Genomic DNA, 23,125 nt, shown 5'->3' with positions numbered 1-23,125 from the left:
CACGTCGGTCGTAGCGCTGCTACAGTGTCCTGTTCCGTCGGAAGGCTGTTGCAACGGCGCCTCCTTCGAAGGTCTTATCATACAAGACAGTGTTGGTACCACCAACCGCGATTGCGATCGCATTGGTGTCGGTGTTTTGCCATCGGGCAACACGTTGGTCGTAGGGTTGCTACATAGTTACGTTCCCGTCGGGTAGTGCTAATCGAGCCCCCGTCGAAGACCTTGAATTATACCCAAGGTGCTGAAGACGCTCGTCGAGCATTGGCCATACACCCCAGCGAATCGCGGTTACATTCTTGTAGACAAGCCCAACCCGCACTCCTCGAGCACTCAAGTCTTCGCAAGTCTCTACCACCATTATCCTCCCGGGCCGGGTATCTTTCCTTCACCCCCCCGTCGGAGTCGAGCTACCGTGGGCCGCATGCCCACACAAGGGGAAGGGGAGTCTCGAACGTTCCGTAGCGCGTGCCATCGGCAGTGGTTGTTGCTGTTGCTGTTTTTTTGTTTGACCGTCGGTCTGTGTTCGCGGCCTGCCAGGCACATTGCACTACAGACAGTACCGAACTGTCGACATTGCGCGAGGAACCGCGTTCGGTTACGTAAGAGGCTCAACAGCCTCAAGCTGTTCCCGGCAACGGCACCGCTAGAGTCCATCGGTATTGATATACTTGGACCTCTACCGAAATCCAAGAAGGGACGCAAATACCTTCTTGTGATTACGGATCGTTTCACGAAACTTACGCAGGTCGCTGCGTTACGAAGCGTCGTCGCTTATGTCGTCGCCGTTGCCTTTTGCGAGGCCTGGGTATTTAAATACGGAGTGCCAAAGACAGTACTGTCGGACAACGGTCCGCATTTCTCTGCCCGATTCTTCCGGTCCGTTTGTGAAGTTCTTGGGGTAACGAACCTCTTTACCTCAGCTTACCATCCACAAACGAACGGACAGACCGAGCGGTACAACCGTATGATCGTGGCTATGCTACGAAATTACGTGAACGAGCACCAGAACGACTGGGATGTTTTCGCCGGCGTTAACGTACGCTTACAACTGTCACCTGCACAGATCTGCAAGGACAACCCCTTTCGATTTAGTGTTAACGCGACCACCGCCAGAGTTCTCTTTGCATCACTCTGTGCGACGACGTTCTAGGCCGGACGCGACCGCTCGAGACGATTTCAGACAACGATAGGACTTGTCTATCCAAAAGGCATACAAAAGCCTGCAACGAACGCAAGCGCGTTATAAACGAGACTTTGACAAGCGAGTACGCCGCGTCAAGTCAAGGATTAGAGCTGGAGATTTTATCTTCCTAGACTCTACGGACGGAGCGACGGAGAGCGACGGAACCCGGCAAGCTGCAGTCCCTTGCCGAAGGGCCGTACAAGGTCCTGCGACAGGACAAACGGACTCTGACAATCGATCGGAACGGTGTAACTGAATGTGTCTCCGCGGACAGATGCGTCTTTTCGCCGCCTCCGATAGGTTCTCGTACAAACGCTGCCGAATCAGCGACAGGGCCTACGACGGAAAATTCGAATTACGAGGGACATCCCCCAGGATCAAACGAAGTGCATCACGCATCTGCCGCTGACTTCGCTCAGAAGGTTCACGAAGTGTAGCATAAACACCCCAATGTCGAGGGGGTGTATGCACAGTCCTGCTAGACCCTAATCGGAGAAGGGAAGCAACCCCAGCTAACGGAACCGGGCGAGCCCGGGTAGCGGTAGTAGAGCGGGTACGGTCGGGGACGCGCGCACGCGCGGGCCGATCTACGCCTCGAAGCCCCGGCGCAGAGCTGGGTGACGTACCAGCGCTGACGGACGGAGGCGGATCTAGGCTCGCTCGCGTGCTCGCACGTCCCCTGCCCGCTCGGCTCCTAACTAGATACGGGCTAGTGGGAACCCGTTCTAGAATAAGCGGGGCGAGCTTGACCAGAGGCGTGGGTTCTGGACAAGCTCGTGCTTGTCCTTCCCCTCCGCCGCCGGCCTGCCTTAGTATTTAATGTACAAGTTAGTCTATCATACTACAGTACAGTACGGACTGTACTGTAGAGCTACTGTAGTCAGCGCGGGTCGTCCTGCGCCCCGGTACTGTCGGTCATCGGGGCTGACAGTACACGTGTGGTACACGTATGATACACGTGGGGCACACGTGTGTGATCTAATCTAAATCTAGTTCCACCGGAGGGGGTTATACTACACGAAGGACCTACGTATACGGTGGATCGCCTCCTGGACCACAGTACTCGAGACGGAAATATGGAATTCCTCGTCAATTGGACTGGATACGCAGAGCCCACATGGACTAAACGTACCCATGTCCCCGAAGAACTCGTCTGTCGTTATCGACAACGCCTCCATCGCAATACGCAAACCCCTTAACGTCATACGACACGGCCACGATTGGCGTGACTGGGACCTCACGCTTGAGGAGGGGGCCCAGAACTGCACGCTGCAGTAGCAACGTTCGAGAGTTTCGAGCTCTTCGAGGTGGTACGATCCACGCGAAATGGAAAATTAATTCAGGGTTGGTCGAAGAACAACACGATGTCACAAGAACAATTTGTTTTATTGTAAGGCTAACCACAGTGGTGCTAGTTAAGCTAACTCGCGCTTTAACAATGCATCATATTCTGCGACACAAGACCCAAAGGGTCATCCACGAGTGCCAACGGGCATAGGGCAACAAGTTGCAATGACTAATTAGCGATGGACGTAGTGACCCGCTGTTCTGTCTCGATAGTACGCATCTTCGTCTTCCGATGCGACACGAGGAGGACCACCCTTATTATCTCGCGTCGGTGCGCGATACGCCGTCCCGTATCCATCACGCGGAGCCGGAGAATAACGAACAAACGACGGGATCGCCTCCTGAAAAATCTTGTCACATACGAACAGGCCCTGATGGCACTGTAACGACGGGGAGTCCCGACGAGACGGAAGGCACCTCGGTGGTGACGACAGCAGGCGATCCTACCGACGCGAGCCCAAGCGTAGGCGGGGCACTCGAAACAGGAACAGACGGCCTGTCCGCGAGCGATGGCGCAATATTTCGTACAACGTTGTCGTTCGGAGAGGATGCAAGCGAGGCGGACTCGCGCGGGATACGTCTGCGTCACAAAAACGAACGCCAAAAAAACACGATCTGTTAAGTCAGAACGACTGCGCGGAGCAACCGGTGCCGCCCGCGGCTCAGAAAACAAAAGGAAGCTCGCACGGATTACCTTATGCCGAAGAACAACGGAGTGTGATCGAATCGCACTGAGAGACGTACAACGAGTCGCGGGACGACAAACTGAAACGAGACGGACCGATCGTCTACCCCTTCGCTGTGTGGTATAACTACCTTCGTCCCGACCACTCGGAACGAGGGGGGTTAGAGGTAAGGGAGCGCGCGCCGCTGGGTAACCCACGCGAGCGCAAACCGTACGGAAGGACTCGAAAAGAGGGAAGGCTCACGTGGCCGGTGACGCGCAGCCGGTCGGTGGTGTTAGATCCGGACGGCCGGTCACGGGTTAGAAGCCTGAGACTTAGAGGTAAAACCGGACGGAGTTAGCAAAAAGCCGTAAAGGGAAGGGAGGCGAGTCTGCCCCCGTTTACTGGAACGGGGCAGGTGCCCCCGGTCTTAACCCCTAAGTGGGACGCCAGGACACCTGTCCCGCTACAGTAGCTGTTACATACTGTATACCAGCTACTGTACTAAATTGGCTAATTTGTGCCATTAACCTCTAATTGCTAATTACTTACCGGATGGGTCGCACACGTGTGCCCGTGGCCACGACTGGCGCCAACGGTTGTGCCACGTGTACGCCGTGGAGGTACTACTGTGCTCGCAGAGGGCGCGTGCACGATTACAACAGTAGTAACCGCCCGTCTCGACGGTTCTCATCTCCCACCGGGGGTCGCGGTGTGGAATTGTACCACACGCTGCGCGCGGTCGCACCAGATGCTGCGCTGTCAACATATTCGAACTCCGACGGCGGGAGGCACGCTTGGCAAAATCCATGGCCAAACGAGGACAAACGTGTCCCCAGCTGATTTGTCCTGCATAATTCTTGCGCAAATTTTGAAGTGGGACACACGAATCCCTAGCGCACGCGCCGTGCGTAATGTTTCGGAAAATAATTTTTGCAAAATTTGAGCGGGACGCTCAAGGCGAGGAGGGGGCCATGTAGTATATCGCCAAGTGTCCACTAGTGTACATACTGTACTCGAACACCCGATGGTGTATGACAAGGACCGCATTGGTTATTTCACAATTCGAAAGGTAATTACCTTATCGCCCGGTAAGTCAATTCGCGTCCGTGTACGTACTGTACTCTAATCATACCGTCTAATGTATGATACCGGCGCACCTCGCTGGTGCCCAAGTGCAGGACCGTTACTGCCCGATGTGTAGTCGTACCGTTACAGTCTGGCACTGTAAGAACGGGGACTACAGTAGTAGATATAATAAAGTAGGGAAGGGGAAGGACTCGAGGGGATCATCGATCAACGCAGTGGCATCATCTCTGTAGCATAAACACCCCCAGCGATAGGGGTGTATGCGCAGTTCGACCGAGACCCTTGTCGATCGGGAAGACGGGGGTGAAGCAGGACACCAGCTAACGGCACCGGGCAGCGGGCCCGGGTAGCGTGGTAGAGCGGGAACGGGGAGGACGCCGGTACGCGCGAGCGGTTCGACGCCTCGACGCCCCGGCGCGGTACTGGGTAACGATCCAGTACCGACGGGCGGAGGCGGAGCCGACTCGTGGGCGTACCGCGCGCGTCCTCAACCCGCGCTCGGTGCCGCTCTAAGGTAATTAGCGAGCGTTACCTTAGAATAAGCGGGAAGTCGGACCTTGACGGTCGGTGGGTGACAAGTCCGTGCTTGTCCTCCTCCACCCCGCCGGTCCGCTCCATATTTAATATACAAAACAATCTATAACACTACAGTACCGAAGCACTGTAGTGGTCTACTGTAGTACCGATCGGACCGTACTGTAATACTGTGAGCCATCGTGGCTGACAGTATACGTGTATGCGCGTGCGGCCTGTACCCGAGGGGTACACGTGGCCACGCGCGGTAGTACTGTAGAGCCCGAGGCTCTACAGTATTGGATCCGTTGTTGATCTAATCTAAAAAGCCCCAGGGGGGGTTATACTACACGGCCCCCCCCTTAAGCGGGGACGTCCGCGTCCACGGGTGCTTGTAGGGCGCGAGCCATGTCTAACCGCGTCCTCGATACGGTCCCTTCCGCTCCTTACCACGACTCCGCTCTCTGGGCGGTATTCTCGGCGTCTCGCCCCGTGCGCCTTCGCGCGCGCGCTGATTCCTCGCCCTTCTCCCCTGCAACCGGCGATCTCGCTTCCCTTTCGTCTCCGTCGCCCCCTCTTAACCGGGTGGTCCTGCGCACGCCCTCTGGGGTCGGCCTCAGCATCACCTTGGTACCCTTTCCGAGGGGGTCCGTTTGTCTTCCTCTGCCGGGGCGAGCACTCTTTCTTTTCCCTGCCCCCGAGCTCGCCTTCTCCCCCGTCTGCACACTCGGCTCACGCCCCGGCATCATCGATATGCCGTCTCCCACTACCCCTCAGGGCGGTATCACGCTTCCTCGGCCAGCTCCGGGCAGTGGGTCGGACGAGCTGGTCGTTTGCTCATCGGCTATAGACGACCGCACCCCCGTCGAAGAGGTGCCCTCACAGTCGCTTTCGGTCGCCCCCAACTCCTCCGCTCCGGCGCCCTGGTGGCCCCCGAGACCATTCCGAAAATCCCGAGGTCCCCGAACGTCTACAGTAACCGAGGAGATCGGTCCCTTGCCGACCGTCGCTCCGCCTCCTGCGGCCCATCCGTCCTTGGTGACGGGGGGTCCGATGCCCCTTCCGCCTGCGCCGATCGATGGCGCGGGCGGCCCACCCGTCGGCGGATTCACGGTATGGCCGCGCGATGGTCCGTACCAGCCCGTCTTGGGCTCATACGGGGCTTCCGGAAGTTGTCGGTGCCCCGGTGCGCCGACTACTTCCTCTCGGCTCGGCCGGATCGCAGAGGAGGAGGTTTCCGACACCTCCACGCAGTGGCTGGGGGTGCCCCTAGAGCGGTCCATTCCGCTGCCGCTCGGTCGCCTGAACTACGCGTGGCGCCGCCACGCTCGGTCGGGCGTTACCGTTGGGGAGCTCCTGGCGAGGGCGCACTTGCGCCCCGATCTACGCCGAGTTCGCACCATCTACGAGGGTGGCCTCGCAGCAGAGGCGTCCCTTGCCTTGGGTCGTCTCTTGTCTGAGGGCGACGGCGCCCCTTATCAAATTCCGGACGAGATACCCAGTGACAGGACGTTCGTCTATAGTCGAGGAGGCGGAATACGTTGACCGAATGTCGACGTATCTCTTCCATCGGGGCCCTCGAGATCCCCGTCGGTTGGTCCTCTCGGAGGTAGCGGGTCTGTACGTCAGCCCGCGTCCTCGTACTCACTCCCGGGCTCGCGCAGCTCTCCAAAAGTCGGCCTGCGCGCTTATGCGTATCCATCGTATTGCCTTAGCCCCCAACGATTGGTCGGCCTACCGCCATAATGAAGAGGACGACGGCCGAGTCTTCCCGTCCGCTGCCTTTTCCCCGGGCCTATCGCGGGGCGATTTCCCGGAACTTCCTCCAAGCATAGGGGAGGCACTCCCATCGTTGGGGGTGCATCCGTTACTCCCCTACGCTTTGAAGCATTTCGGCTTCGCGGGTACTGACTCGAAGCATCCAGCCTACGAGGAGTTGGTCTACAATTACGAGGGTGAGTGGGCGTGGTCAACTTGCAACGCTTTCATGAGCGAGGTCGCCCTGCACGGGCGCGTTTTCGTACAGCCCATCGGTGTGCTGTCCTTCCTTGGTCGGGTCGCGCCGTCGCTGCCCGACGTGGCGTTGCACCCCTTGGAGCGCGGCTCCCCGTCTGTCCCGTGGACCTATTCTTCGGTTCTCGACTTGATGCACCGCGCCGTTGCGGTGCCCGAACGCAATCGGCGGCCGTGGACTGACTACACAACCGGGGCCCAGAGCTTCTTCCTCGCCTACGATTTAAAAGGAGACGCCTTCGTGGCTCGTTCGGGCTCCAGTGCGGTGGGTCCCTCTCGTGGCAAAGGAGGTGTCGGGTCCACGGCGCGAGAGGCGCGGCGGAAGAGATATCGTGACCTCGATGGTGAATCCCCAGCCATCGCAGTGCAGGCTCATCCCGAAGTCGGTCACGATACGGCGGCGGGGACTACATTGCCTCCGCTGCCTTCCCTAGGATCGGTTGGGTACCCTGGTACACCGCGATTCACTGTGCTTAGTCTCGACCTAGCTCGTCGCGAGATCACCGCCATCCCCAGGTTGTCCCGCGCCCTGGGGAGCTTAATTGACCAGACCTGGAATGTGGAGGGTCTACTGCGGACCCTGACGAATTGGTACCTTGAGCGCAGTAGCGAAGCGTGTCGCCTCGAAACGGAGCGTCAGTCTTTTGCTGCTGAACGTGACTCTCTTGCGGCACAGCTGCGCGACGTCCGGTGCGAGCTCGACGTCCTACGCGGTGCCTCCTCACGTCGCGCGAGCGATCTCCAGCGCGCCGTCGTCGACCGCGATCGGTATCGCGGAGAACGAGACGCGCTCAGAGCCGCTCGTGTTGGGCCCCCGGAGCGTGCTGCGTCCACGCCGCGGCAGAATCTTCGAGATCCTTATGAGGGTCGCGGGTACGGCCTCTCGACGACCGACGCACTCGCGACCTCTGCTGATCCGCCTCGGGGTTGGACTCCCCACGGAGAGGCCACACTTCCTCCGCTCCATGAAATGGAGCCCGAGTTGCAGTTTCATCCAAGTTATTGCCCCCCGAGGGCGCGTGCTCCAGGGTCGTCGGAACCCTCCAACGATACGAACCGTTGAGCGTGCAAGCATAGCGACCGGCTCTCGACATCCCTAGTCATTTCCTTTCCCGTAAAGCCCCTAAGGCAATTCCTCGCGTGTTTTTCTCCTACGCTCGCGGAAGGCCTCCTCCCTGGTCTGGACAAGAAAAAATGGAGGGCGGGTCTCGGATTTGTTGACGTCCCACCCGTCCTTTCATGCTGTTCGAACCTGGCTCTCTTCGTAGAGCAACGGGAGGCGTGGGGTCCGTTGCGCGTCGTACTGTAGACTTGCCGGCCCTCGCCACCGATGGCGAGGGCGCGGCGCGCAACGACGCGCGACGACAATCCTTATCCTGATCGTCCCCCGCGCAATCAGAAAATCATCCCAAAAATTGTCATAATTTCCCGCGAAAACAATTTCTGCCAAAAAATCAGAGCACGGTTCCTGATTGGTGCGCTGTCGTCTGAGGAAGAAATCTTCCCAAAATTAAATCATGGCACGCGCCGTGATTAGCGACAAAAAGTTCTAATTGGGGCTGACAGTACACGTGTGCGCGCGCTCTTCGGTCCCGCGCGTACACGTGTACACGTGCGCCCCCTGTACTCGGGGGTACACGTGATGGTACTGTAGAGCATCGAGCCCTACAGTAACCGATCCGATTCTGAGTTGATCTAATCTAAAATAAGGCCCCAGGGGGCCTGGGTACGGATGGGATCCACTCGTCCGTCGTGGGCAAGGTAGGGGCGGGATCCGCCGTCAGTCCGCCCCTCTCTTTCGAAGCGACGCGATGGGAGTACTTACAGACGCGTCGAGGCGCTTGCTTCCCCCCAAATCCTTCCGGCGTGTCTCTTCTGAAGGCCTCATCGTGTCAGCGACCTACGTCGGAGTCGGGAGCGCCTTCTTTCTACGTCGTCCTTCGACCGTGCGTGAGGCCGTCGACGGGACCTGAACTATTCAGGGGGAGGGCAATGCGATGAGCAATCGGACACGGCTCCGTGAGTGACGAGGGCCCGCCGGTAGAAGCGTGTACGGCGAGCCCATCCTTCCGCCCTGTAGCGCGGGGGTGTTGCGTGAGGTTCGGGGTCCTTGACACCCCGGGTATGCGGTTTCATAGCGACCCGTGAGCGCCGCGTGACGGTCCCGATGCCGTCCACCTAGCCTGCCCTCTGCGTCACTACCCCGCCAGTGTGTCGACCGTGTCGCGACTGTCCTCCTCCCTGGCATTCTTGTCCTTTTTCGACGACCTGACAAAAATGGTTCTGAGCCGGCGACACCACGGCGACGGCCGGGGCCCCTTGTTCAGGCAAAGTAATGGCAGCGATTGGGTCGGCGCGGCGGAACTCTTCGCTGCGAACTGGTCTATAAAGTCGTAACGGACGGGGTAGTCAATGCGGAGCGCCTTGTGTCGCAGCACGACGTCTCCCCCGGTCGGCTGTACCATCTCGGGGGGCGTTATCCCGATTGGATGCTTTTGACTCCCTGCACCGTATATAATGAAGCTACCTATCTCGACGCGTACGCTCTGCTTCCGAGGCCCTCGGGATCCACTGTAGCAGCAGGCTCTCGTCCCTGATCCGCGGGTTGTTGGTCTTCTGTTGGGAAGACACCCGTACCCACCACCTACACTACGCCGTCGCTCGTAACGGGAGTTTCTCCCGAGTGCGTTACGCCGCTGACAGTCCGTCCGGGCATACCGCAGCGTCGGCGGATTTGTCATGGCCTTTTGCCGTTGGTCGGGGGCGGCACGCGACTCGTGCGGCAGAAGCCCGCCGACCGGTTTGAACGCCCGCTTCGGAAGCGCTGGTCACTCCTCGATCTCGCGGTGGCAGTTTGGGACCTTCTCTTGCCCTGTTAGAAATGGCCAGACGCCTCGTAGGTTCGTTGCGGCAGATGAACACGACGTGCGGAGGACGGCGTCGACGCAGTCGTCCTCCGGTGGGCGACTGTCTACGACGTCGTCTGGGAAGCGGCGAGTTCGTGGCGCCACGGCGGGTCACGCAGTGGCGAAAGGCGCGCATGTGGGCGGCGTCGGTTTCCGGAGCATCGCTGCGCGGCATCTGAGGACTTTCTCGGTGTGCGCTGTACGGTCGCGCAGGTTTTTCTTTTCGTAGGCGCTGTGCGCCGGCGCAGCGCGCGTTCTTCTTGCGGCGATTTCGCTTCGGTCCTTGCGTTCGCGCGCGCAGAACGAAGGGCGTCAGATAAGGTAGCCTGGGGGGATTTGCGCGCGTCGCGTGGGGTCGCGTCCTCAGGACGCTTGTGTCACGATTGCCCCCTCGCGATGGTTGCCATGGTTCATCCCGCCGTGTCCCATGGGCACTGCAGCAGCGGCGTGCAAGAGCGCCGCCAACCTGCTGGCGCTGGCGTGTTGCGCGTGCTGCACCGGCTTGCCCGTGCGCAACGTGCATTGTTGTGCGGTTTCCCACCCCTCCATAATTTCGCCCATTTTTTTAAAATGGGAAATCAAGCGTGCTGGGCCATTCCAGCAATGCACATATCCCCGGGTGCACTGTAGCCACCCCTACCCTTTTTTGTCTATTTTTTTTTCGGGAGGCGGTGGCGGTGGGGTTGCCCGTTGTACAGTACCTGTGCACGCCGCGCACGTGCTGCTGTAATTTTTCCCATTAATTTTTTCGATATTTTCGAGGTATGCTGGCGGCAGTGATTTGGTGATGGCGCAATCGAGGTTGGTGCATGGCGCGCACCTCCGGCGTCGTTCACGTGTAACGTTCTCATGCCCCGTAATTTTCCTTATTACGGGGCATGTCTCGGCGGCGGATTTGAAGTGTCTCGCGTCCGTGCGCATATATTGGTGCCCCTCCGACCGAGTTGCTCTCGCTTCCTCGCTCTTATTGAACGGCCCTAGCGCGCGTTCTCCTGACGCCGCTCCCCTCGCCTGCGCGTCTGCCTGCGCGTTTCGCGCGTCTTCTCGCACACAACCCAAACCGAAAGGACCATGATCCGGTTTTCTGCCGAGCTGTTTAACCCGGATGCTGATTGATGGCTCGCCGTGAGCCTCCACCTTCTCGGATATTCCGAGCTTAGAGGAGGGCATTCTGGTCACTTACTCCGCCCACCAAGGGCTCTCGTGATTTCACCGCTGATCGCCTCGTTCGTCGGGCACCCCTCTTCGCCGTGGTTGCTGGACTTAACGGATCGTCCGGCAATCCTGTTCGGGGGGGGGGTCGTCCTACTTTTCCGATCCGAACGAGGTTTTGCGGTCCTCGTAATATCGGTCATTACGAGGGCCCAACATTTTTTCAGGCAGTTCGTACTGTCCTGTTCTTATGTCTCGCGTTCTTGACGTCCGAGAAGTCAAGACGACTTGACTTGAACGCGTCCCCGGCTGTGACCCTCCGATAGGGTCCGCCAACCTCCTTCGCTTTCTCTTTTAGTCTGTTCGTGCAGGCTGGGGTTAATCTGCGAAGGAGCGGTTGAGGGCCCCCCCCTTAAGCGTGAACGTCCGCGTTCACGGTTTGGGTGAGGTCTCTGCCGGTACGTCTCCGGAGGCGTTGGGCGTAACGAGACACCAACTCCTCCGGGACGTGAGTCCGCGCAGTCCAAGTGGGTGTGTCGTAATCCGCCCACTTGATGAGGAACTCCGTAGTTCCGCCTTCCATGACCCGATGTCTCAGTAGCCGTTCGACGGCATACTGCGTTCCCGCGGTGACCTTATCGGCGAGGTCCCGCGGGGTCGTCGTACTTGCTCGTGGCGCGTCTATCGGAGACGGCGCGTACACGCAGCGGTCGGCGGAGACTCGCTCGGTGACCCCATCACGATCAATCGTGATGGTTCGGCAGTCATTGGCGAGCACGCGGTAGGGTCCGACCGCGGACGAGGCGAGCTTGTTCGATGTCTTAGCCCCATCGGTGGGGTTGAGATATACGTATTCTCCGGGACGGAGCCGGGAATCAATACGTCGTATGCGCTTATCGAAGTCGCGCTTGTAGCGAGCCTGCGTCCGACGCAGGTTCCCGTAGGCCTTTTGGATAGTCGAGTCCAAGGTCTTGAGGAACTCGGCACGTTGGTTCTCCCTATCGGAAGGGGGCGCGTCGCCGTCCGCCCGTCGGAGAGAGAACTCCGGCGGTGGCCTGCTGAGCACGAGCTCAAACGGCGTGGTGCGTGTGGTGCGATGTACGTGGGAGTTGTACGCGTACGTAAGCGGCCCCACGTACACATCCCAGTCGTCCTGGTGTTCACCCACGTAGTTCCGCAGCATCGAGGCGATTGTTCGGTTATATCGCTCGACTTGCCCGTTCGTCTGGGGATGGTACGCCGAAGTGTACAAATTCGTTATCCCCAGAACGCGGCACGTGCTGTGGAAGAACTTGGCATTAAACTGAGGGCCGTTGTCCGAAAGCAACGTGCGAGGGACGCCATACTTAAACACCCACGATTCGCAGAACGCAACTGCGACCGTGTATGCGGTTATCGTGCGGAGCGCCACGACTTGCGTCAGCTTGCTAAAACGGTCCGTAATCACGAGCAGGAATCGTTTTCCTGTCTTCGTCTTGGGGAGCGGCCCCAAGATGTCGATTGCGAGGCTCTCGAGGGGCCTCGTAGCTGGAAACAACCTCAATCGGTTGAGATGTTTCCTCAGCTTGACCCGGTTCATCGCGCAGGTTCGACACCCTCGCACCGTGGCTGCTACGTCTGCAGCCAGGTGGGGCCAGTAGTACTCGCGTCGAAGTGCGTAGTACATACGGTTCTGGCCCGGGTGCCCCGCGATGGCTGGGTTGTGGCACAAGCGAAGGAGCCTGGCGCGAAGTGTCCGAGGTACCACCACCTGAACGATATCAGGGTCGAAGGGGTGTCTGCGTTTGAGCACCCCTTGGTGGTCCTCGAAGAACGCGGAGTCCCGGGACTCTGACTGTCGTGCCAAAACGGTTTGGCAGAAGTCACCCACGCGTTGCTCCTCGACTATCTCCTCTATCGTAAGAGGGGCCGGAAGGTCGTCCTGCGGTGTGGCGACCGTGGCATCGAGCACGCCAGCCTCGGGGTCTTCGGCGCGCTGGATGTCGGCGGCGTCGAACTCGTCGTTCTCCTCCCAAAACGAATTGGGTCCTTGGAGAGCGGGGGCTTCGTCGTCGCCCCTCGGTTCGTCGCGCGTCCGTGCGCGCGACCTTGTTCGGGTTTCGGCTTGGTTCCGTGTCGTTACGAAGACATGGACGGCCTGATGATCACAACTGGCGGTACAAGAGTGGTCCGCGAGCTCGTTCGATACGTCTCGAACTGTCGTGCCCCCGTCGAAAGTGGGGATGTCGTCATCCACCTCGACGGTGGGGCGAGGGTCATCGGCGACCTTCGGCGACACGAGTCGTGACAGGGCATCGGGCACCTGATGCACGCGTCCGGGGCGGTACTGAATGGTGAAATCGTATTCAGCCAGACGTAGCCGCCACCGGGTGAGTCTTCCGGAACTCTCGGTGAGTGACATGAGCCATCGGAGGGCGTCATGGTCCGTCCGTACGGTGAACTTCGTGCCCTCTACGTACGGCCGTAGTGTGCGGACGGCCCACACTACGGCGAAGCACTCGCGTTCGGTAGCGCTGTAGTTGCGCTCACTATCGGACAGTGAGTACGACCAATACCCCACGGGGCGCCAGTCGTTCGGCTCTTCGTGCCCCTGAAGTAAGGTGCAGCCGAGTTGGTAGGCACTCGCGTCGGTGTCTATCATATACGGACGACCGTGCCGGGGCAACGCGAGGATCGGCGGAGCGATCATGCACTTCCTAAGGTTCTCGAACGCCTGAAGTTGCAGCTCCGTGGGGTTATAGAAATCGGGATCCGAATCCTTGCGCGTCATGTCGGTCAGAGGACGCGCAATCTTAGCGAACCCCTTAACGAATCGGCGGTATACGTTACACGCCCCGAGGAACGAGCGCACTTGCGTCAGCGTCCTTGGGAACGTGAATGTCTTGAATGCGTCGGCCGCCGTATCAGCCACGCTCAACTTGCCTGGGGAGATGACGTGCCCCAGGTAGTGCACCTTCGGTCGGAAGAAGCTGCACTTCTTGAGCTTAAGGGAGATACCGGAACTCCGCAGTAAGCTCAAGACGGTATCGAGATGCCTCGCGTGTTCTCCGTGCGTACGGGAGAACACGATCACGTCGTCGAGATAGACGAGGCATATTTGCCAGCGGACTCCAGAGAGTATTATGTCGAGCGCACGTTGGAAGGTGGCCGGTGCCCCTTTGAGCCCAAACGGCATGCGCAAGTGGCGAAACGTGCCCATGTGCGTCGTAAACGTGGTCTTATCCCGGTCTTCCGGAGCGACCGGGATCTGCCAATAACCGGAATTGCAGTCCAACGTGGTGAAGACGGCTGCATCTCCTAACGAGTCGATGCAGTCGTCCATCCGTGGCAGTGGATACGAATCCGCTGCCGTCTTCGCGTTGAGACGCCGGTAGTCCACGCAGAACCGAAGAGAGCCGTCTTTCTTCGGGACGAGCACCACGGGGGACGCCCACTCGGTGCTCGCGGGTTCGATAACCCCTGCGTTCAACATCTTGCTGACCTCCTTCGCGACCATTTCGCGCATGGCCGGGCCCTTCCGATAGGGCATAGAACGAATCGGTTTCGTTCCCGGTTCGAGGGGAATGCGGTGCTCCGTGGCTTGGATCGTTCCAAGCGCACCGCTCCACAGACTAGAGTGCTTACGGAGCATCTCGAGTACGTGGCCACGGAGCTTGTCATCGTCGATGTATGACAGGTCGATCTCTTTTTCCCAATCCATCGGTGGATTTTCGGGATCCTTTTGCTCGGGGAGTACAGTACCTCTCGCCGTCGGTTGGCATAAAGACGACCGTTCGTCCGGGTCGACCCCCCTGCCCCCGGCGGTGGTCTTATCGTCGGAGTTGGATCGGCCAACTCCTACCCCACCGACTTGATCGGTCACGTCGGTCAGGTGTAGCGCGTGCGCGATCCCCTCGGCGACCTTACGTTCGGGAGTGAGGATCGCGAGGGGGTTGCGCTTCGCGTATCCCACGACGGTGTGCTTCGGAAGCCGCTTTTCTCGTCGTGAGAAATTAGCGACGATGACGTCGAAGGTCTGATTCGGTAGGACCTCCGCGACGCCATTCGTCAGCCGCACTCCATGTCGGTGTTGGAGTGAGGGCTTGGGCTCCAGGAACACGAGGCCCCTCCCCGCGGTTGTCACACGCACACGGGCTTGTGACATCGCGGGGATGGTAACCCAGCGGGCGATTCGGATCGCCTGCGGGGCCTCCTGGCGTACGTCCGGCCGACCCGTGTGTCGTCCGTGTCGCCTGGTAGGGGGAGTCGACTCCCCCTTTCCGTCGACGATGGCGACAGAACCGCCTTGGCGTAGCTCCATTCGTTGAGCTTCGATGTCGATACATCGCACGTGCGTATCGATGAAGGCCGTGCCGAGGAGGACTGGCACGGCGAGCCGGTCCGCGACTACGAACGGAATTCGGAACACCGTGTTCCTCAACCGCACGGCCAGGCGGACGACGGCCGAAAGCTTGAGGGGGTTGCTATTCGCGCCTGCCAATCGTGGCAGAGGTGCGTCGTGCACGACGTAACGCGTCCAATCGGGGGGAAGGTCGGCCTTCCTCACCAGATTATACCCCGAGCACGTATCAACGGCGATCGTGCGGGGTTTAAATGCATTTCCCTCTGTGGCTATCGAGCCGAGGACGTTGTAGATCTTCGACGTCATAAGGCAAATGACGCCGTCGACAACCTTCGGGGCGACCTTATCGGTGAGGTCGTTCCGCCGGGGCCTTCGATTTCGGTGCTGGCCCCGCTTGCGTTTCCTTCTCCCCCCTCCTTGGGGCGTCGGCGGATCAGTGACGCCCCTCGGATTACTCGAATCCGTACGACACGGACCTCTCTCCGGCGACCTTGGGCTCGCGGGAGTCAGGGGGTCGACCGAATCTTTTCGGTCGTCGTTGCCCCCGTCGCCTTCGTTACGCCTCACCGGGACGTCGGCTGTCCCGGTGTCTTGTGCTCCTAACGTCGGGCCTTCGGAGGCCTCGATGTGCGCTCGCTCCTGTATCGGCATTACAGGAGCTCCCCTGTTCGCCTCCGGTAGCGGGGGATGTATTATCGGACAATACCCCCCGTGTCCTTGGCGAGCACGCGGGGTCGGGTCTAGTTCGTGGGGAAGAGACGGCTCACGCGACCGCGTGTACGTAACCGTCTTTACCCTTTTTTCGAACTACCCGTGCTATCGGAGCTAACCTCCTGGCTATCGACGGCCAGGTCTTCTTCGGGTAGCCGTCCGCGTGGGTAGGGACGATCCCCCCACTGCGGCTCAGCGGCCCTGGCGAAGTATTCCGGTACTTCTGGGCCTTGACCTGCGGCGTCCGGTCGTTGCAGGATATGGGGGACGAAGCGAGTCGGCTCGCCTTCGTGACCCTCCGTGGGTAGAGGGTAGGGATCCTCTACCCAGTCTTGCAGGAACATTATCGCATTTTGTACCTGTTGGAGTAACCGAGAACGGTCTCGGTCCCCTCTCTGCTCTTGGCGCGGGTATCTTGTGTCCGCCTGGCGGTAGGCGGGTCGATCCCGACGATCGACTTCGTTACGACGGTACCCGCCTCCACGGGGGGCGAAGCGTGCGCCCCCACCCGATCGGTTCGGAAAGCCTTGACGCGGGGGACGGCCCTCGCCCGCCGCTTGCCGGAGGAGATTACGCGCCCCTGGGCGCGTCTCCATCTGGTAGCGGTAGTTCCTGTACGCCGTGAACATTCGTTGTTCCGGCGACAGGAACGGGCACGCGTACATGGCATGCCCGTACGTACGGCATAGCCAGCACACGTACGCGCTGCCGTCCGTTGAGGCGAAGGTCGCCGCGTGCCGCGCCTCCTCATCGGTGAGGAGGGGCACGCGGGGCGAGGCGCTTCCCTTATCTCGATTCGAGATATCGAGCTCGGCGACGCGGGGGTCCGTGCCCCTTGCCACTCTCGGAGTGGCCGCGAATGCGGTCGCGTAACTCGATGTCGTTCCGGTCGACATCGGTGAGGGGGTTCGTGCCCCCACGGGCCCTGCTCCTTGCGTAATGAGGACAGGGTCGGCCTGCCACTCATCCTCCCCGATATGGAGGGTCGAGGCGGGCGAACTTGTCGCGGCGGACTTCGTAGTCCTGCCAGCCCTCCCTGCCGGTTTCGGATCCGGCAGAGGTAAACCGCGCCGAGCGCGGTACGTTGTACCTTCCGCCGTGGCGATACGGCGGATAGTCGGAAAATCGGTCTTCTGACTGCCTGGCAGCCTTTGCACCGTCTCGGATACTGCGGCACGGGTTGCCGGTGCAAGTCCCCGCACGAAGTAGTGCGCGAGGGACTGTTCGGTGAAGACTGCCGTGCATCGGAACGCGGCAGTCTCCAGTCGGTCAGCAAACGTGCTTTCCGTCTCATGCGATTGCTGTCGCGCCGTAGCGACAGCGTCGTACGCTTCACCTAACACGTCGTCCGTGAGGTAGCGTTTCAAGAATTGATTCACGAGCCCCGGCCAGCTCACGTCGTCGTGGAGCTGGCCGGCGCGGAGGCCACGCATCGTATAACTCGTATACAGGCGCTCCGCGTCGCGCTCGAGGAAGTGCGCGAGGACTCGTACCGCAACACCTTCGGTCAGGTGTTGCGAGTTGAAGGTGATTCGTATATCCTTCAAGAACGGCAGCAGCTGGATCGGGTCGGTACCGTCGAAGCTGCGCATCGTGGGACGGATCCCACGACAGCGTTGGACGTACTTCGCGATCCGTCCCGCGTCACCCGAGGTAACGAGCCTCGAGGTGTTATCCAAGCGGTACATACGATAGTCAGCAACGGCGCTAAACTCTTGGATCATCGTATGTACCGGCTCGAGCCCGGGTTCAGCGGGACCCAGCGTGCCGAAGGAGGTAACCGGTAGCGTACGGACGTCTACCGGACCTGGATGCTCGGCGTAACTCGCCGGCGGGTAGCCGCCCCAGCGGGGATCGACGGAGAACACTGGTTCTCCGGATCCGCGGGCGGCTCCTCCACGGTCCTGTTCGTCCGCGTACGATACGCGGTCCACTTGCCGCCTACTTCTGGCGATAGGCGGCAAGGCTTGGGTCTCAGACGCGAAGTTCGCGCCCATCGGAGGACGGCTTCCTTCTGCAGTCCGACTGGTAGCGGCACCAGTCGGACGCCAACCTTCGGGGGCGGCGGCGCTCGGAGGTACGGTACCACCGGGCCCTCTCGAGGGGGCACCGGGTAGCCCTTCGGCCATGGTACGTTCCATGTCACGAGCACGCCGACGAGTGGCGTTGAGCTCAGCGGAGAGGTGCGCGAACGCACCCAATTGCTCTGCGGTCGGAGAGGTTCGGTCCTCGGGTCGTCTCACCGAGGTCGCCCTCTCAGGGCGACCTTGCCCGGACGGTCCGGGCGAGGCGAAACGGGAGTCTTCGACGAGCACTATCCGCGAGTGTAACTCGTCGATCAGTGCTCGGAGATTCTCTAAGGACTGCGTCACTCTATCGAACCTCCCTTCACGCAGGGAGCGGAGTTCGGCCATACATCGAGTGTATACATGGTCCGATACATCGATCCGAAGGGAAGTACGGACTTCCTCGATGTATTCGGCTATGCGTTCGAACATCGCCGCCGCTCTTTCCTCGGAGGATCCGAGCGACGGTTCGCGGTCACGAGGACCTGCGTCGCCGTCACCCGACGGGGCGGATGGGGACTGCACAGCGGCCGGACTCAGATCCGCCGCTTCGGAGCGGATCGAGGGCTCAAACTCTTGGCTCATCTCAACGCGATCGGTTCGCTGAGGGAAGCGGAAGTCTTCTCGGAGATCGGACTCCAGGGTCTTCTAGGTCGGGAGACCACTGTAGCATAAACACCCCCAGCGATAGGGGTGTATGCGCAGTTCGACCGAGACCCTTGTCGATCGGGAAGACGGGGGTGAAGCAGGACACCAGCTAACGGCACCGGGCAGCGGGCCCGGGTAGCGTGGTAGAGCGGGAACGGGGAGGACGCCGGTACGCGCGAGCGGTTCGACGCCTCGACGCCCCGGCGCGGTACTGGGTAACGATCCAGTACCGACGGGCGGAGGCGGAGCCGACTCGTGGGCGTACCGCGCGCGTCCTCAACCCGCGCTCGGTGCCGCTCTAAGGTAATTAGCGAGCGTTACCTTAGAATAAGCGGGAAGTCGGACCTTGACGGTCGGTGGGTGACAAGTCCGTGCTTGTCCTCCTCCACCCCGCCGGTCCGCTCCATATTTAATATACAAAACAATCTATAACACTACAGTACCGAAGCACTGTAGTGGTCTACTGTAGTACCGATCGGACCGTACTGTAATACTGTGAGCCATCGTGGCTGACAGTACACGTGTATGCGCGTGCGGCCTGTACCCGAGGGGTACACGTGGCCACGCGCGGTAGTACTGTAGAGCCCGAGGCTCTACAGTATTGGATCCGTTGTTGATCTAATCTAAAAAGCCCCAGGGGGGGGTTATACTACAATCTCGAGGGCCGACCCCTTTGTCCCTTGGTTTTATGCCTAAGTCTTTCGCCTGACTACGATTTACCTCTCCTTCAGTACATCGAGTACAACGAGAAGTACCCACCCCAGGGGTAACGCACGACGAGCGCTCCGTATAGCGCCCGGATTCGTCCTCCGTGACGACGTGGCCTCTGCACGGCGTCGAGTTACCACGTCGAGGACGTCGATCTGCCTTTCGTGGCACCGTTGTGTCGAACCCACACCGCTCTACCAAAACCTCTACCAACCAGCTACCGAACTCCCTTCTGTCTTGTTTCGTGGTTCTTACTACACGTCTGCACGGCACTCGTCGCGTCTCGCACGCTTCGAACTACAGTACGACGTGTCGCAGCTCCCGCTACCCGAAGCCGGTCGAGCGCGGCACGTTCTACTACAAATTCGCAAGTGAGATTGATTTTTTTCGACAGTCTGCGTGTTCCTCCGCATTAATGAGATACTGCTGGCACTGCTAGATACTTCTTCTATCTCACCTGGAGAAAGATCGTCTTCAACTAGTGCCGAAGGTTCTGAGGTTCTCTTGCGTGTAGTCAACTTGTTGTAAGCGAAGGGATGCGATTCATTGTGGGCAGATCGTTCAATACGCCTTGCCACCGCCGTTTCTTTCATGTATCTAATAACGTTAATATCAGAGAGATTGCGATGTTTCGTTTCCGCATAAGCCATAACAGTAAGAGATAAGTGTGATTCAACACATTGTTGAGGGTAACTCTCTACAACAGATGCTGATTGAATAGTCCGATAATCATTACCCTCTCTCATCGTTAAAGTCTGAGCTGAAGCTAAAAGGTAAAACCCGCAACTATAACCATCCGTTTGCTTCTTGAGCCTCAGAATGTCCAGGGCGTGGTTCTTTTTGTTGATCTTCCATTGCAGTTGTGGAAAGAGAAATTGAAGATATTCCTTCGCAGTCGCAAGAAGCCCTCTGGAGCTTTCCATCCGAGGCGCTCCTCAAAGAAAAGTTGTGCTTCAGGGATGGATTCAGTAGTGAAAGACGGCAAGGACATGATCTAGCCCCAATGAATGTTTCCTAGATTATTGGGTAAAAATATAGAGGGAACGGTATTTACTTTGCTACAGAGGACACTGCCAAGATCTTTGCGAAGCGTTCTTATTAACTGCCGGTTCAAATTTCGTGTACGATTTCTTTGGCGTAGAGTGTTCTCAGAGCACAATGCAGTGCCCTGATTCGAATGCCCGATTATAGCAAACCGCTTTGTTTCGAGCTGATCCAAACCGGCATCGAGAAGCACACTGTGTAGCTGCATCTGTGGTTGGCAGTACTCAACCGAACTCAACACCTCATCTTCACAGGATTGTTGCTTCAAGTTTCTGTCTATGTAAGAGCGAAGTACAGTGATATCTTCTTTGGTAAAGTTACGTTTGGTACCATCTTTAGGGATAAACCTAATCGATTTTGCTTGTATGAAATTCAAGAACGCATCCACCTTTGCCTGACGTTCACCCTTCTCCGTAGATAAGTTTACATTCGCAGAGACAGAGGCAGAACCCACGCCCTTCATGCTTTCACAGTCCCTCCAATCCAAACAAGACTGCACCAATATCCCTGAGCGCTTTTCATGGTGTTACCTCCTAACCAGATGGCAGCCGCCAAACCTCGTCGGCAACACCAAGCGGCTCCCGAACCAAAACTTCGTGTCACTACAGTACCGAAACCTTGACTTGAGCGATGCGCTGCCCCGCTCCAGCGTGAGACCAGTCTCAAAGCTGTGTAACGCACTTCTTATTGCATGCAGAAGGCGTGGGGGCGCGAGACAAATAAACAGCGAAAAGGCGCATAAGATTAAGAGGCAGGAAGCAAGAGTAGTTGGGAGGATGCCGGAGTTGGCATGAAAGATAAGGGCAAGAATAGAAGCGGGGAGTCGAGAAGCATATGAGAACACAGCGTAATGGGGGACCGGGATGGAAGAGGAATCTCCTGTCGAATTTATGTGAGGCTTGTAGCGAGATCACTATGTCCGAAATATCTGTTGTGTAATGGTGAGAAATAATGGATCTCAAATATTTGGTAAGAAATTGGAGGAAATTGGATCGACTACTTTGGTACAAGGTTGCGTTGTGACATCAAGGTTTAATGCCGATTTATCAGTTATCTAGCTGACGTAACATGGCTTCTTGCGATAAGGAGGCGAAGAAGAAAGCAAGCAGAATGCTGCATTTTATTTTGTTATACTACCATGTACGTGAGCAATGTGTCTCTGGTTCCACTTCCTTCTTCGACGTTCACGCAACTGGGACTTGGACAGTTTGCCAGTTCTGGTTTTTTCTTCTCAGCATGCCTTGATCTTATTATCCCTCTTCGGTTCCTTGTTCGTCGTCCCGTTCGTATGGCCAGCTCTAAACTTTCTTTTTGTAGTTCCTTATCTTCTTCATCCTCTAAGTATTGCGCGGCCATCAAAAGGAGGTCGTAGACACGGCTCTCAATTCGCTCCTTACGCCGAGCACTCATCTTTGCTGCAATCTTTCTCAGTTCCTCTCCTTTCCCGGAGCTTTCCTCTGAAAGCCGCTCAGTCTACAACTCGAACGTGAAGTGGTATTCATTGTCGTGGTTGGAACACTCAGCTTGACTCTCCACATCGCAAACAATACTTCCACTACGTAGTCCGGCTCAGGCCAAACTTCCCCTTCCATCCATTCATGCGTGCGACCCGGTGTGCTCGGTCGTCCAATCTCATCCTCGACCGCAGCATAGTGACTCCCACCGACCCTGCTTTTATTTCCTCTCCGTAACTTTTCCCTGCGCCTCGAGAAGTCTTTGGAGACTTCCATCAGAGTCTCTAGAATGCTGAACTTATTGCGCCCCTCCACCTTCCCTTTGTAGTCTACGTACGAAATAAAGGCTTCACGAGCCTTTACTGACACGAATTTCCCGAACACAGCCTCCTGACATAGAGCAGCGTGTGACTTGCTGATGTCACTGCAGCTACTACAGTAGTCGTCGGAGTCCCCTCTTCAGCGTGAGCTCAATCTCAGCCGTTGTGTGACGGTAGATCCGTGGGGGACTCGCGAATAGAGGCAGAACAGTGGAAGGCGAAAGGTCGCCACGGCCAAGGCGTGTCGGTGGGAGAGCGAAAGGCTGTGCAGGGTGCCGGACGGTGGGAGAGCGACAAGCTGTGCGGGGTGCCGGAAAGTGAGATAGAGAGTGAGGAGGGTTGAGGGAGGAAGCGTGGCAAGTAGGAGTGCTGACGACGGCAAAATGTTTTTCTGAAGTTTTTATGTTTTTCGCCGACGACGGCAACATTTCGAAATCTTTATGTTTTTCAGAGGTTTCTCTTTAGAGTTTCCCTTGCGCAGAGATCCATACATCTGTTCGTGAAATATGACTAACTGTAATGTTTTTAGTCATACAGTATGTTAGTCATATGTTACAGAAATGTGCTTGCGTAAACCCTCTAATGTCTCATCTTTGAGTGCCCCCCCTTTAGCGGTCACGCGCCTGCAGCGTGACGCCAATTGCCCCACCGCAGTGTTTCGGCCCTTGGAAGTGTCCGGGAAGCGATGCTTACAGTTTTTTTTAAAAACAAACACAGTAAGCCAAGCATTGCTGTTTTCAAGCCTCCACGAAAACGTAGGGCGCGATACGGGCTTCCTTACTCCCGTGCTCCTCCCTTCGCCTCCAAGCCATGCGTCGCGCCACGGTTTCCTCCAAGCCACCTTCCGCGTCCAGCTCCATGCGCACCACCTCTACCGCCGGCACTGCGCATCCGCCGTCCTCTGCCGCCGCGCCGAAGCCACGCCTGTCCGCCTTGCCGGCGCTGCTGCTGCTGGCGGCCACCG

The 23,125-nt window shown here is 58.4% G+C and overlaps 2 protein-coding genes; both read right to left on the bottom strand.

The window, feature by feature from the left end:
* Positions 1–8,250: 8,250 nt before the first annotated feature.
* On the bottom strand, positions 8,251–10,239 carry CHC_T00007528001 (hypothetical protein). XM_005711129.1 is given in 2 exon segments: positions 8,251–9,498; positions 9,499–10,239. 1 exon segment carries the CDS (start codon positions 10,237–10,239, stop codon positions 9,499–9,501), a length of 741 nt encoding a protein of 246 aa, XP_005711186.1. The 3' UTR covers positions 8,251–9,498.
* A 12,699-nt stretch (positions 10,240–22,938) lies between these two features.
* CHC_T00007527001 (hypothetical protein) overlaps positions 22,939–23,125 on the bottom strand; it is a 1,329-nt gene continuing 1,142 nt past the window's right edge. The window contains exon 1 of the mRNA XM_005711128.1: positions 22,939–23,125. This exon is cut by the window's right edge and continues 1,142 nt beyond it. Coding sequence (XP_005711185.1) covers positions 22,939–23,125 — 187 coding nt within the window.

The sequence above is a fragment of the Chondrus crispus genome, genomic scaffold (genome assembly GCF_000350225.1).
Source record: "Chondrus crispus Stackhouse genomic scaffold, scaffold_76, whole genome shotgun sequence".
Classification (NCBI taxonomy): Eukaryota; Rhodophyta; class Florideophyceae; order Gigartinales; family Gigartinaceae; genus Chondrus; species Chondrus crispus.
The sequence above is the reverse complement of the archived record's forward strand: the minus strand, read 5'-3'. Positions and strand labels throughout refer to the sequence as shown.